At 37.3% G+C, this 15,778-nt stretch overlaps 1 protein-coding gene across 1 annotated transcript in view; it reads left to right on the forward strand.

The window, feature by feature from the left end:
* The first annotated feature begins 203 nt into the window (after positions 1-203).
* ITIH2 (inter-alpha-trypsin inhibitor heavy chain 2) overlaps positions 204-15,778 on the forward strand; it is a 64,894-nt gene continuing 49,319 nt past the window's right edge. The window contains exons 1-3 of the mRNA XM_082255135.1: positions 204-374; positions 2,834-2,887; positions 12,682-12,714. Coding sequence (XP_082111261.1) covers positions 285-374; positions 2,834-2,887; positions 12,682-12,714 — 177 coding nt within the window. The 5' untranslated portion in view covers positions 204-284. The remainder of the gene's footprint in view (positions 375-2,833; positions 2,888-12,681; positions 12,715-15,778) is intronic.

The following is a 15,778-nucleotide window of genomic DNA, read 5'->3' on the forward strand; positions in this document are numbered from 1 at the left end:
TCAACTTCAAAGTAAAAAGGGAAAGATGCAAAGACAACGTCCCAGAACATGGTTATCATGAGATGATAAACTAAAATCTACATGTTTGCACAACCTCTCAGTCCCTGTCCTAGCTGTGACTTCTTCTACATGGCAAATATTTGCACTAGAAAGAGCAAAGTTTATCATTTTAGGTTTAGAAAAAAAGAGAAGTTATAAACTCAACTTTAAAGTGGCTTTTGCCACATTGGAAGAAGGTTTTCTTGCTGGATGCCAGAAGGATATCTGGCTGATAATTAGAAATCATGAGGAATCTCCTTTGTCTTGTGTTGCTATTATTCTCTGCTGAAATAAGGGGATTTGATCTGTACATAGAGGAGTTCCCTGATGTTGCTGTAAGTATTACAATTTTAAATCTTCTCTATATAAACTATAATATATAAACTTCTGCATGCAAGTTCTCAGCCAGATTTAAAAAAAGCAAATGCAATGGTATTTGTTTCCATCAAAGCCATTATTAAGTCTGGTGTGGATAAACAAAAGTGATTGACTATCTGCTTAAGTTATGTGTTAAGCTATGTCAGTCTATTTCAAGTGTTTCTATCTATCATGAGTACATTTTACCTGTCCATATGTGTTATGATGCTGAGCTTTTATATTAAATGATGTTTTTTTTTATTCCAGTAATTTTATAAGTTATTATTTGGTTACAATATTTCACTAACATGCTATGATTAGTTTAGTTTAAATGACCAAAATTACCAGCGTCACACTACATATAGTAGGGGCTCACACTAGCTCAAGAGTCCCCAAACTCTGTAGCTCATCTACCCCTTCAAGGAGTTTCAGATAGTTAATTGACCCTTAATATTTATTACATTAACTTAATTTATTAAATACTACTTTCAATAATAGTACTAGGGATGGTAATTTTTAATTGATAACTTAATATTAGTTAATATTTAAATTTGAAAAATATAACATTTAGCATACCATTGCTACAGAAACTGTTATCATTAACAGGAAGGATACATCTGATAAATCAACAAGGGCACTGATATTTTGTTGGAAATTAGTAAATTTAAATCATATGTCACCATGCTCTTCCAGGTTCAGTCCGTTCTTCTGCTTGGTTAGAATTGCATTTGCGTGGCTAAAACCAGCGTCAACCATGTAGAAACTTGGAAAAACAAAGTAAAAACGGATAAAGCATGGCATACGGTTGAGGGTAATTAGCAACAGTATTTACATTACTCCAGTACTCATGGAGCTCTGTAGATACCTCAAAAGATTCATTGGGCCCATTGGCATTCCATCATTTCTGTCACCAGTATCTCATTGCGCCAATAATAAACCAGTAATGAACGATGTTGTATAGTCAGAATAATTAAATCTTTTTCTGGTAGTATGGGTTACAGAGTATCACTGCTGATTAAAGAGAGCCTGTAAGGATAACTGCAGAACTAGTCACCAGCTAGCCCTAGAGGCTGGCATTATGGCTCTTGGAAGTGGTGCTAGTTTAAGACAAAACACATAATACATGATGGTCAGTGACATACAAGCCCAGGATCTAGACCTGACACTCTCAGTTGGCCTATTGCAGGCATCCAGTGCTGGATAGAAATCTTAGCTGTGATTAGTAATAGATATCTTAAAGGGATGATTTAAAGGAATTTTCAGAGCCTAAAAATATTTTCATGTATATATACTGTATATTGGAATGGAAAAAGGAAACAGAATATATAGTGTGGCCATTTATTGACAAACATTTTGCATTCAAAGCCCAGCTCTTTGAAATAATGATCTATTTAAATTCCTCTCCAAAGTTATCACAAGGCAGCGGTATGTTTAAAGTTCCATGAATTGTGAAACATAGCACATTATTGTATACTCCAACAGAAATTACCTATTTAATTATTGTATATTCCAACAGAAATTTCTTATTTCATTATTGTATACTCCAACAGAAATTTCAAACTAGACAACAGCGATCTGTTGTTCTTTACTAATCTCTTACATAAATGCAATCAGTCCTGCCACTAATCATAAAACTGTCTGTCAGTAAAAATTAGCTCAATTTATACCTATCGGAAACAAATTCAAAGTGTAAAATGATATGCCCTTCATAAACAAGAATATTATGCACATATTTTTTACAATGATGTTGTAGTATTGTTGGTATCTTATTTCCAACAAAGCCTCTGTTTGTCCAAATGCAGTAAAGGTTTAAAAAATATTTTGGAGACATCCAGCGGCATTGTGATTGTCATTTCCTATGTTTCAGGTTTTTTTTTATTTATTATAGAATTTGTCTTTAAACACTATAGGTTCGAATGACACTTATGTCTGTAAATGTGATAATTCCAAAAAAAGTACATTTAGGACAGGAAAGGGTGTCAATATATTCTGTTCAATATGAAGTGCTATATAGTTTAGGGAAATAAATCACAGTCATCTGGAAAGGTGTTGTAGGTGAAGTTTACTTTTAGCATTTGCTTGTCTTCTTTGATAGGCATTGCTTTGCCTTGAGAACACTTATTTTGGTTTCTAAAATATATTTATTACTGAGTCTAAGCATTCAAAGAATACAGTAAATGCACCCAGGTTTCAGAAAAAAACTAAGCTTTGAAACAAGCACTCTGATATGGACGACCTCTCGCTTTTGTCATTCTTTAGTGTTTTCCTTTCAGGAGTTTCCGGTAAATGCTAATACCTAAGCATGTTGGTAAAGCCCCTTAAAAGATAAAGCTGCATGTTTTTAAGTAAATATAACATCTCTTCTGGTATATGTTACTATATGCTCTGGATAACCGAAAAGGCCTAACTATAGAATAATGTGTTCTTTTTCTTTTAGGATCTTGGTCAACTCATGGATGAGTTTGAACCCCATATTAAGGAGAGAATAAAGGTAAAATGTAAATGATCTTAGTAAATTACATAAATAATCCTTTATACAGTAGCTTCATATATTTTATATTGTGGAACGTATTTGTGGTTCCTAGCAGCCCCTAGACATAGCACCACATACCGTCTACTTCTACATGTGTCATAACTTTGCCAGTTCTGGCACTCCTAAATTATATCTAAACCCAGGAACAAAAATATTTAAAATATTTAATATATTGCAGCTTACCAGTCCTTACATGGTACTGCAATAGTTTTCTTTTTTCAGGCTAAATTGCAAAAAAATCATGGTTGGTCGTACCAGAATGTCAATTCCCTAGCAACTTCCTAAGCTTTGAGCTAATATATCTATACAATGTTACCAGCCTTTCGAGCTATCTGTGAACTACAAAATACCTCCTTACTATGTAACAGAGATGAAAAGAGAGGAAGATTGTGTAGTCTAAATCTGAAGAGCAGGCTAGGGTGGCAATGACGTTCCTCCATAAATACTCAGCAGTCAGAGTGTTATCATTCTAGCAGTGCTCCAGAGCTTAGTAAATGAGCAGAAGCGCTACTGACTTCTATAATCCAATCATGTGCAAGCAAAAATACTGTTTTTTGCACTTGATTTGGTATTCTTTACAAAGTGAAGCTTTACCTCATTTACTAAACTCTGGAGCAACTGCAGTCTACATGCCTTTAGTAAATCAAACCCAGTGAATAAAGTCATCACTTGATTTACATACTTTTTAAGAGTCAGTGAAATGTATAGAATTGAAGCCATTTGATCAGCAGGCATTACAGCCAAACAGTGAGCATTTTCTGCAGCTGTTATGTTATGGCCTCCATAATTCTCTATTTTGGAGCATTGAAGCACTAGATAATAATAAAAGAAAATTCAATTAAAGTAGAGCACAAGCCAAAACTTTGTATTTTGTTTGGAATAGAGGTGAATAGATACTCTATTTGTTTATAGCTGTCTATATCTCTGTTGGTTAGATTTCCACTCATTTGGAAATTAAGGCAAATATGCAACAAGGACAAAGACAAAAACACATTTTAAGTAGGGTGTGTAAGGTTTATAACTTCTGACAGTGCTTTTGTTGCTGTTTGTGTCCCCCATCCCCATTTGTTGTGTGGGCACCACAGGGTCAGGGTATGAGAACAAAATCCCCATTGGAGTCATAAAAAAAATATAGGCCTGTTGCCTCTTCACCACTCTCTCCAAAACCAAAAATAACATTGTGGCTGGAGTAAAGCATTAAGCATTATTTACATCTGAATTTGAAGGTTAACCAGTTCTGGACCAGAAGGATTTGCCTCCTTAATGACCAGGCCATTTTTTGCAATTTGGCGCTGCGTTACTTTAACGGACAATTGCGTGGTCGTGTGACGCTGTACCTAAATAAAATTGATGTCCTTTTTTTACAACAGCTTTCTTTTGGTGGGATCCTCTGTGCGATTTTTATTTTTTGCGCTATAAACGAGCAAAAAAAGAGCAACAATTCTGAAAAAAAACAATATTTTTTTACTTTCTGCTATATAACATTCCCCCTCCTCCCCCAAAAAAAATGGAAAAATCATTTTTTTTTCATCCTTCTAGGCCAATTTGTTTTCTGCCACATATTTTTGGTAAAAGAAAATCCCAATAAGTGTATTTTGTTTGGTTTGCTCAAAAGTTATCACATCTACAAACTAGGGGAAAGATTTATGTTATTTTTTTTTTTTTTTACTAGTAATGGCAGCGATCTGCGATTTTTAGCAGGACTTCGACCTTGCGGCGGACAGATCAGACCCCTAACTGATATTTTTGACACTTTCGGAGGGACCAGTGACATTACTACAGTAATCAGTGCTAAAAACATGCACTGTTACTGTAATAATGAGACTGTCAGGGAAGGGGTTAACCTAGGGATGATCAAAGGTTTAATTGTGAGCCTAGGGAGTGTTTTCTAACTGTGGGGGGGAGGGACTTGTGAAATGATCACAGAGAACTGTGTTCCTATATAGGAGGATCACAGGTGCTCTGTGAAATTTTCAGAGAGAACAACGGTCTGTTGTGCTTACAACAGTTAACTGGTGTTCTCTCTCAGCAGGGAGTGATCCCGGGTGCCTAGTGGGGGCAGGAGCGCACCACTGGCAGTGCGGGCTCTCCCCCTGGAGCGCTCCCGCAGATCACCATACAGGTACGGTGATTCGCGGAACCGAGCCAGCCTGCCGCAGTATATATGCGGCGGACAGTCGGCAAGTAGTTAAAGTGTATCTCCAACATCCAACAGTTCTCTTAGTTTTGGATAGAATGGGGAAAGGTTAGAACACATGCCAGGCAATACTGCTATCCAGGTCTCTGTTAAGCTGGCCATACACAGTTTTTTTCTTTGTTCACCCAGTGGAATTTCTCCATCCACACAAACAGTTGAATGGAGGAATTTCCCCAACTCGTGAACCCACAGCTGTCAGAATACACTGCTCAGTGGTAGCAGCCACTGATTAAGAAAGGTTTTCCAACATCTCCATTCAACAGAGGTCGATCACACAATCAACTTCTGTTGAGCAGGGATGGCCACACACTGATCCAGCCAAATTTCTATCAATGTATGTACAGCTTTAGGGAGATTTATGGGCCATACACACTATAAGATTTTCTGAAGACTTTTTCCTTTAGATTTACCAAAACCATATAATATGAGGTCAAACCTAAACACTTTCCATTTGTATGCAATCTGGCAGGCCCTTTCACTACATAGAAAAGGTAAATCTGAAGGAAAAAGTCTTCAGAAAATCTTATAGTGTGTATGGCCCTTTACCCTCACTTCCTGTACTGCTGACATTTTACCAGACAGAAAGTGAGGAAAACTCTCCAACAGCAACACAATAGAAGAAAAAAAAATGCCTCTTTTTTTATTAGAGTAAGGAAAGATTTTTCCCTAATTCCTGTCTAGTGTATTTGTTGTCACCCGGACAAAAAGTGAGGCGCAATCACTCTAACGGAGACTCAGACATCCTCTGTTCCAAACTGCAAAAAAACATTTTCTGTCTTGATGTATATTTTATTTAAAACAGTTTTGTCCAAAAAAAAACTTTTTTGTTAATATAATGACTCTCTTCTTTTTGTTAAAGTGATGAGTCTCTCTCTTAACATGTCACCCATAGCTAGGAATAGTGGCAGGGACAAAAAATATTCCTAAAGATCTTCATGAAAATTATTTCAGTAACTAGTTTAGGAGATTGGCAAATTTGTCATTAGCAGCCTTAATGGATCTAAACAGCCATTAAAGAAAAGTTTTACTTTCGGTTTCTTTAATACTCATACTTAAGCCTCGTATACACCACTAGAATGAAAAAAAGCTGACAACTAAGGTCAGAGTCACTGTACTAACAATCTGATGTTAGTACAGTTATCTCCCCTGCTGTGCTATTGTGTTCTGACAGGGGGACGCCCTCGTACCAGATCACTGTGGTCAGCGCTCTCAGCCATTGGCTGGCTGAGAATCGATTGGAAAACCTTTTTTGGTCATAAACCATTTGACAGAAGCCGGCTGAACAGTTGGCTTCTGGCGGACCAGCTGCCGTACACCCTTGCCGAATGTCGGTTCCATTGAACCAGCCGATGCCACCCGACAATCAGGCTGTTGAAGCGTCATGACCGAAAAAGCTTTGCCAACTGAGAGAGCGCTGACCAGAGTGTTCTGGCGGGGGGCATCAGACATCAGATTGTTAGTACAACAGCTCCGACCTGAGCTGTCAGGTTTTTTTTTTCGTTCACTGCACTGGGTTAAACAAAAAAAAAATAGCAGTGTGTACTAGGCTTTAGTCTACTAAGCTTTAGTGCTTAGAGTATCTTTATTGAACATAACAGATTTTGTTTTCAACATTGAAAGCCAATGACATCTAAAAAATAACAATCAATCTGGAAAATAATTTGTGTTAAGGTAAAAAGAATTAAATCTATAGTTACCAAAATTTCAAAAATTAACAATTTCTTAGCCTTTACTTATAGCTTTAGCTGTATAAAAGTCATACAATGATTAAAATGCATATCCAAAAAATCTTACGCAATTTAGAGGACATACTGTGATCTTTACCCTGAAAAACATACTATGAACTCATATTTGCTGATGTGCAAAAAAAAAAAAACTTCTTGCACAATGTCATGTATAGTTGTTCTTGAACTTATGGCACAATGTACATAGTTCTGAGTATTATTGATAGTCTTGTAGTTTTTGTAAATATTTCCACAAAGCGCACCATCTATATGATGGATTATTGTGGGTATGGAATTGAAAAGTAAAGCAAACAGTACCTAAATGATTCATTCATGACAAGCTGGTGTAAGACTGAAAGCATATTTCACATCATGTTCTTTTCTCTGAAATGGTGTTTTGGAACCAATTAAGCACAATATCACAAAATTGCAAAATTGTAGGTCAAGCAAATAGTGGTTGAGTTGTACATCTGATTTCTGCCACCATGAACAGAACTGTTTTGCACACGTCTACCGGGAACTTGGCAAATAAGATCTGCAGCTGCTTATACCGGGAACGGCATTTCAGTAATCACATATTTAGGGGAAATAGCACAGGTTCAAGAACCTTAAAAAAAAAAAGGATGCGTAGGAATGATGAAACTAGAACATCTGCAAACATGTTTTCAGGATCGATGAATATAACTGCCCAAATTGCTTATGGGGAACAAAAGCTGTTCCCCTTCTGACGCTACCCTAAACTGACAATCCATAAAAAAAACTATTTTTCGTTATTTATGGGCCAAAGTTAGCTGACATATGTGTGAGCTTTTTCATGGTTTACAGTGCTGCTATCTCCAAACTGGGTATATTATTCTGTTCCCTCTGTGGGGTCTCAGTTCATCCGTTGCTCAGTAATCTAGTGCATGGTCATATACCTAAAAGTAAAAATGTTCATTTTGGTATCCTGAACTTATTATTTCACTTGTTACTGAGTAAAGAAATCTGGAAAAACCTGCACTTATGGTAGTACATTAGGAACAGTACAGTAAGTCCCCCATTTACAAACATTCTACTTAGGAACTTTCACAGATATGAACAAATCTAATCCTAAAAAAAGCTAAGTACACACACTCAGTTACTTTTATTCAACCCAGCAGGCCAAATGAAAAAAAAGGAACAGAACGCGTACCAACACAAGTAATAATGGTGCAGCGATCTCCAATGCTGTGCCTTTGTGTTCCCCGCCAGAACACTCTGATCAGTGCTCGCAGCCTTTGTCTGCAAGCGCTGATTTTTTTCTGGACTTACTAACAAGTTAAATTTACAAATGAGCTCCCAGAATGGAACTCGTTCGCAGGTAGGGGACTTACTGTATTGTAAACACAAATAAAGTCTCTTCTGCCTGAAACAAAATATGATAGCGGTTATTTGTGAAAAAGGAAATATTCAGTATTCCTGAATGCAATGGATTTTGTTCATGTTCTGGCATGTTTGTCTATGAAAATAGGGATATTTGTTGGTGTCCATAGGTTAACCCAACCCTAACTCTTAACTACAAATGAGTGAACAGGTTTGCCCGGGGTTCAGCAAATTCTGTTGAAGATTCAGCAAACCCAAATTTAGTGGCGTGTCCCACTATAGTCTTTGGGAAATGAAGGGTGTGTGAAAACTGTTAGTAAATTCTAGCCATTTTTTAGGATCAATAGGCAAAGTACTGGTAAAAAAAAGGTATGGGAAGTTGCCACTTTATTTAGGGACATGTATCAATGCTAAAAAAAAAAAAAAAAAAAAAAAAAAAAACACAGTAAAAAAAGGTATTGTATTTAGGAGGTAGAGGATTCTCAACAAAATGTTCATTTTTAATACATTAATACATCCTAGTCAGGTAGGAGCTATGGTCCACCTTCTATAAACTGCAGAAGCTTCCCATAATTAGAGGTGTAAAGAAGGTGGAGATCAAAAGAGATGTGAGTGCCTAAATATGGGAGTGCCTAAATGTGTTTGCTAAGAGAAGGAGAAATTAGCCTACAATAGGGTCTCAGGTTGGGTGGGATTGCAATCAGTAAAATTTCCGATTTGCTAAAATTAAACTAAAATTTTGTGCCAGAATTTAAGAGTAAAATGGGGCGATAGTTATGACATGCCTTGGGATTCTTCCCTGGTTTAGGCAGCACCACTATATGCCATAATAGAACTTCCTTAGGGAAGGGATTTTCAGCGGTGATAGCATTAAAATATGTGTGTAATTGCCTTAGTAGAATATGGGATAATTTTTTATAACAAGCAATATTACAACCGAGGTGCTCGCTCAGTTGGTTGTAGACCAGACACGCTCAGTGAGGGCTTTTTAAGTATGAGGGTGACTAGTGCATATTTTAGAGAGTTGGGGAAGATGCTAGAAGAGAGGGAGTGAACGTAGCATTTGTGAGGGAACAGGATCCAGAGGGCGGGTAGTTAGCTGGACATTATCATGAAGTTTAGCAACCTTGTCTATAGTGGTGGGGTTAAATGAGGGAAGTAATGATTGTGGGCATTGAGTCTTAAGTGGTGAAGGTATCTGTACAGCAGAGATCTTCTCACAAATTGTATGAATATTATGTTTGAAGTGATTGGCGATCTCCTGGGCAGTGAGTGAGTTAGTGGGTGGTGTGGCAGTGGAGTACGAAAAAGAGAGTTGAAGATAGAAAACAGTCGATAAGGATGGGATAATAAGTTGTTAAAAAGGATTATAAAATAGGTTTGCATGGCAGTGAGGAGGCGGTAATTGTATTTTTGCAGGGCAGATTTATCTTGGTTAAAATCTTTCTGAGATTTAGTCTTATGCCACAGGAGCCAAGAGCATGGCTATGTTTTTTCAGACTTCTGGTGTCATCTGTTTGCCAAGGTTGTAGGGGTCGGGCCTGATTCTGTGTGTAGTGAGGGGACCAGTGTGTCCAGGGAGGATGACAGTGAAGCATTGTAGACAGAAATGGCTAGGTTTGGACAGGCGAGGGGTGAGATTTTGTCATAGAGGTGGTTAGTAGCAGAGTAGAGAAGAGAAGGATTGAGATAGCAAAGGTTTTGATGGGTAATTGTTAGGTAGTTGGAGGGAGAGGAGGTGGAGGAGTGGGAGAGAGTGAAACTAATAAGGTATTGATCAGAGAGAGGGAAAGTATACTTGGAGAGGTTGAACAGGTGGGAGAAAACAAGGTCAAGGGTATTGCCGTTAGAGTATATTGAGAAGAAGCATGTATCCATTGCTTCAGTTCAAAGCAGGAGGTTAGACTGAGATGTTTGGAAGTAGCAGGAGTGTTAGTATTAACTGGGATGTTGAAGTCACCAAGAATGATTGTGGGGATTCAGAGAGAAAGTAGGGTAGCCAGGCAGAGAAGTCATCAAGAAAGGCTGATACCGGTCCAGGGGGCCAGTAGATCACATCTATCCCTAGAGAAACTGGAGAGAAAAGACGAATGCAGTGTGCCTCAAATGAGGAGAGTGACAGAGAGGGAGGTGGGTGAAGTACCTGAAAGGGGCTATGTGGGGATAGAAAGATTCCCACACACTCTCCCTTGCGTCCACTGAGTCTGGGGGAATGAATCCAGAGAGAAGACCATCATGGGAAAGGGCAGCAGAAGACGTAGTGTCGGATTCACTAAGCCAAGTTTCAGTAATGGCTAGTAGATTAAATAAGTTAGTGATAAAGAGGTCGTGGAGAAAGTGAGTTTGTTACAGACATAGCAGGCATTCCAAAGGTCACAAGAGAAGGGAAAACTGGAATGGGAACTAAATTGTGTGAATTATGGCTGCTGCCAGATGTGGCTGGGTGATGGGTGCATTGGGTACAGTTAAATGATGGATACCCAGGGTTTTGGGATATATCTCCAGAGGATAGGAGAAACAGAAAGGAGTGTGATTTATATGAAGGGACATGAGCCAGTGTCCTAGAGATTTTATTAGCGTGTGGATTTAGAATTAGCAGGAGTTGATGAGTGCAGTAATAAGGAGAGGACAGAAGTGAGGGAGTTATATATAAGCTGCTGGGTGGAGAAGAGGGGTGAATAAAAGAGAGTTTAAGGAGAGGACACAACTGTCAGTAGGAGTGGTATAGAGCGCATGTTACAGAGGGGATGGAGAGCTGAAGAGGTAAAAAAAGGGCACCTGTGGTCTATGTGGTGTTTTTAAAAGTATTTTCCTGTGTCCTTTAATTTTTTACATTTGCTGAAGTGCAGAGTCAGAAGTGCTCCCACTTATAGAAATACCCCCACTTCTAGAAAGAACCCCAGATGAAAATGTGCCTTCCCTGCTGTTAGAGATGGGGGTGGGTGCTTTCCAATAAACTAATCAGAGTTATTAAAGGATGGCTGGCTAAACAGAGCATGATTTTCACTTCAGAAACACTTACAAGTGGGCAGTGTTGTAAAGATAAGAACAGGCCATAATTTTAGGTAAGACACTAGGGGGGAAATAAGGACATACCAGAGTTATACACAAACATAAGGAAAGCAGTTTTCAGTATTACAGTTATGGGTGGAATTGCAGCAGCAGCAAGGACATACCTGTGGAGGTACAGAGAATAAATTGTCAGATGAGACATTCAGATGATGAGTGCCGAGTCAGAAGTGACATGGTGACATGGGTGGGTAAATGACAGGTGAAATGTATTATTCAAAACGTAAAAGTTTCATCTAGATCTTGGCAAAAACTTTTCCCTTATACATTACATGGAAAATTATTAATTAAAGCAGCTGGAGGAGGACTTTAGAAAAGAAGTTAACATAAGATTAGCACCTTACTTTCAATGCCAAGTGTCAGCTGCAGAAAAAAAAAATTGTTGGACCTATTATAAGGCAGATAGAAATACATCATGCCAATAAAGCATTACTCTGGTATAACTAACTTGTACAGCTACACTTAGTTCATGCAGCACATTAAAAAAAAAAAAAAACAAGCTGTTTTCGTGAAGAGTGCAAAGCCATGCAGCTACATTGGTAAAAAGACAGACAATTTACTTGCAATGAAAGGTTAGGAAAATATTTAATATTTAATGCTCACATTTTGCTTTCTCCAAGATAAAAAAAATCACATGTGATTCTGAGCCTTTATGAGTTGCAATCCAATGAATGAAAGGGGTGGGCCAGGGGCAGTAAGGTTAGAAAGGAATTGACTAGATGATGCTAGACCTCCTCCAGCCAGGAAATGAGGCGACTCATCAACTCTGTCTGAGTTGATGAAGCTTCTACTGCACACTGTGAGAAACTCACACTTTGTAGTAAAATCAGAGTAAGAAATTTTAGTATAGAAGAGAAGCCTGTATAACTTTACAAGACTAAAGGAAAGGTTGGAGTTCAGCTTTAAGTTATTCATAACTTTGATATTTTTCCAAGGTCTTTATAAAGATCTAGCAAACTGTAAAATGGACAAGGGGGCATCCATTGTGTGAAGAAAGTTCACAATCAACTTCACAATCGGTTTCCTTATCTTTAAGTATACTTTAAAATTAATCATCAACTAATAGTCACTTAACCCTGACTATAACCCTAAAAATGCTGTAGATTTAATTTTAACCGATTCCATAATATCCACTCCATTCCTTTTACACCCCTCAATATCACCATGCTTACTACAACATATTGAAAGCACATTGTTACGTGGGAAAAAATGTTCCTGTATCAAGACTCGTTGATCTCTACAATCAACAACAACCGTATTAAATAACTAATCATGGCATCAATATTATAATATTGTTTGTACGTACAACTAGTTAATTTAGACAGATATGTTTGTAATTATCTAGGCAAACTGTAATTTAGAACAAAGTTTTCTTTACAATGAAAAGAAAATTGTATTTAAACTGTTTTATTTTGTTACAGAGAAGTCTGACATTTGCAGATGATGGTATAGAGGTATGTATTACTGCTGAGCATGCAAGGTCAATGTAAGATAACCATTAGCTGTTTCTGTGACTGCAAGGTCAATGACACGGACCACAGGAAAAAATGTGTAAGTTGTCCATCACCAACGAAGACTACTAAATAAACCTATGGTACTAAGTATATACTGTGGGGATAAGGTACAAAACATCATAAAACATCATAAAAACAACATGTCTTAGTCTATCTAGCCATCTGTTTAATTTGTCTATGAAAACAATGTAAAATACTGTAATTGTAAAATCATCACTAAACATTTTAGAGGGTATATGAAGAAAAAATACATTTTTATGTAAAATTTAGGGTACCTCTGAGTACCTCTCTAACACTTAGAAACAGTAGAGGGATCCCTGTCCTAGTAATACTTGATGTACTTAGTTGGATGGATATAGCCAAGAAATGGGGAACACTATAAAATTGTATCCCAATACCAATATCACCAGATGATGCCAATAAAAGTTGTCCTAGGAAAATCAAGGAGTTACAGAGGGAAATTTTCCAAAATCTGAGCATGGTAACAGAGTCCATTTATAACCAAAAGTGGTTCATATTTTTGGTAAACCCTTACAGTGGACTACTCTGATATGCTCCATTTTGGTTTGTTAGATATATAATTGAAAGTCTTTTTCAACCCCTATTGGATGAGTTTAAAAAATACCTGTTGTTCCTAACAAAAATCGTGTGAGCTGATAACATCCTATGTTGTCTGGCTATTATCAGTTAGCATTGCTCTCAGCTATCTCTAGTAACTAGAAAACAGCTCCCCCATGTTATGGAGAAGAGGAGAGGAAGACGTTGTTCTGTAGTCCTGCCCTAGACTGAGAATACTGCTTCTCCATAGATACAGTATAGTACATTTTGATTATTATTTCAAAATTGGATTTATATAGCACTAACAGTGCAGCACTTTACAACATGAGAGCAGACAGTACGGTTACAATACAAGTCAATAAAAGAGGAATCAGAGGGCGCTGTACATTAGAACTTATGATCTAAAAAAGTGTCAAGTAATACAAAAGGTAATAACTATGGGGGATGAGCTAATGGGGAGACTAAAAGTACAGAGATAGTTAGACAGATTGGGGTAGGCAGTTCCAGAATATGGGAGAAGTCCTGGAGAAGCCCTGGAGGCGAGCATGGGAGGAGGTGACAAGAAAGCTAGAAAGCAGGAGGTCTTGGGAGGAACTAAGAGAACGGTTTGGTTGGTATTTTGAAACAATGATGGGGGGAGAATTGTGGATGGCTTTGTAAGTTGTTGCTAGTATTCTGAATTTTATTCATAGGGTGAATGGAAGCCAGTGGAGGGATTGGCAGAGAGGGGTAGCAGACACTGAAACTAGACCGCCCTAAACTGAAAATACTACTCTTCCATAGATACAGTATAGCAAATATGATTTTTTACCCTAGGACAGAAAGTAGGTTGTATTATAAAATGTTATTCTTGAGTATAGATACAATTTACAAAATCAGTTTCTAATCGAAAAATAACTCTGATGCGCCCCCACAAATTATTAAAAATATGAAAAATAAATAAAAAAACCAAGTGACAAGTTGATGCAAAAACAATGTATGTGCTTCCACAAATAAATTACAAAATAATAAAAAAAAAAAAAAGTGTTGTACTGCTAACCTATAAATAACCAAATTAGGTATAATAAGCAATAAGACCAGATAATATTTGTGCCCAAATATTCTTCAATATTCAAAATGATTACATTTACAAGTGCCACCATAATGACCAGCGAAATCTCAATATTAGTGTGAAGGTCCAGTGAACAACCAGTGCTGCCACCACCATACAGAATGCTCATTCCTTTGGCATGGATCCATACATATCATACAGTTTATGCACGCTTATTAAATAAATGTTCAACAAATCTACCGACAAATAAAAAATAACGATAAGTAGTGGCGCTAAAATGAATAATAAATAATATGCGAAATAACACCCAGTAATAATAACGTGCATATAATCATATAAAGTCCAAAGTGAGCATATCCATAACTGAATATGTTCATATATCAGTCCGTGAAAATCAAATATTGTTAGTTGGATAGTCTCCAAACCACACCATGTGCAAAACGTGTCACCGCTTCCCCTTAGGATGTACACTCACCAGCAATAATAGCCTCACACTCTCATGCTCGGCAATAAGGATTTGTACTCATCAGGGTTGTGAAAAATCCAGCAATGTTCTTCAATCTTAGAGGTATATATAAAGAGTTTCAAGTACTTTTGACCTTGTTCAGACAGCATTGGCACCCGTACTGCGTGCAGACTGACTTTGTTTTGGCGTCTGCATCCACCAGGCTATTGGTCTACCAGGTCGGTCAGAAGTGTCTTTATGGATTTTGGGAAGGGCATAAAATGTTGGGATTGTTGGAATGTTAGTGCTGATGAAATCCCAAGTGGATTTTAAAATTGTCCCATATAGGTATGCTGTATCTATGAGTTCGTAAAATTCTTTATTAAACGTCTCTACTATATTCATTGTAATTTGGTGATACCATTCTTGGTTTTTTAGAATTTTGTTGCACATTGCTACATATTTAGTGTTGTCCATTAGGATAATATTCCCTCCCTTGTCCACTGGCTTGATTGTTATTAAAAAATGATCAGAGAGTTGTTTAAGTGCATGTACTTCTTTTGCACTGATATTAGTAATTGTTGGAGAATAAACCTGTAGATAAAAACTAATATCTAGTTCTTGTTGACTAGTTTTAGAAAAGTAGCAAAATTTGAATTAGAACTAGGATCAGATAAAGGTCAGATTTTTTTCTTTAATTTGGACCTTTCAGAGATGTCTCTATCTGGAGTGGTCTGTTGTTCGGTCATAAGTAAGAGTTGTGAGAGATCAACACGATCAATCAGATTGGATGGGTCATTATTTATCACTATGTTTAAAGTTGAAGCTATATGTGGTCAAACATTTTTTATTTCACTCACTTTGGCGTAGAGGTAGGATCAACTGTGTAGCAAGGTTTTGGTTTTAGATCCTGAGAAGAATTTATTATCAAATAAATGTTGTTGATTCCA

The sequence above is a fragment of the Pelophylax lessonae genome (genome assembly GCF_965119305.1).
Source record: "Pelophylax lessonae genome assembly, chromosome: 4".
Lineage (NCBI taxonomy): Eukaryota > Metazoa > Chordata > Amphibia > Anura > Ranidae > Pelophylax > Pelophylax lessonae.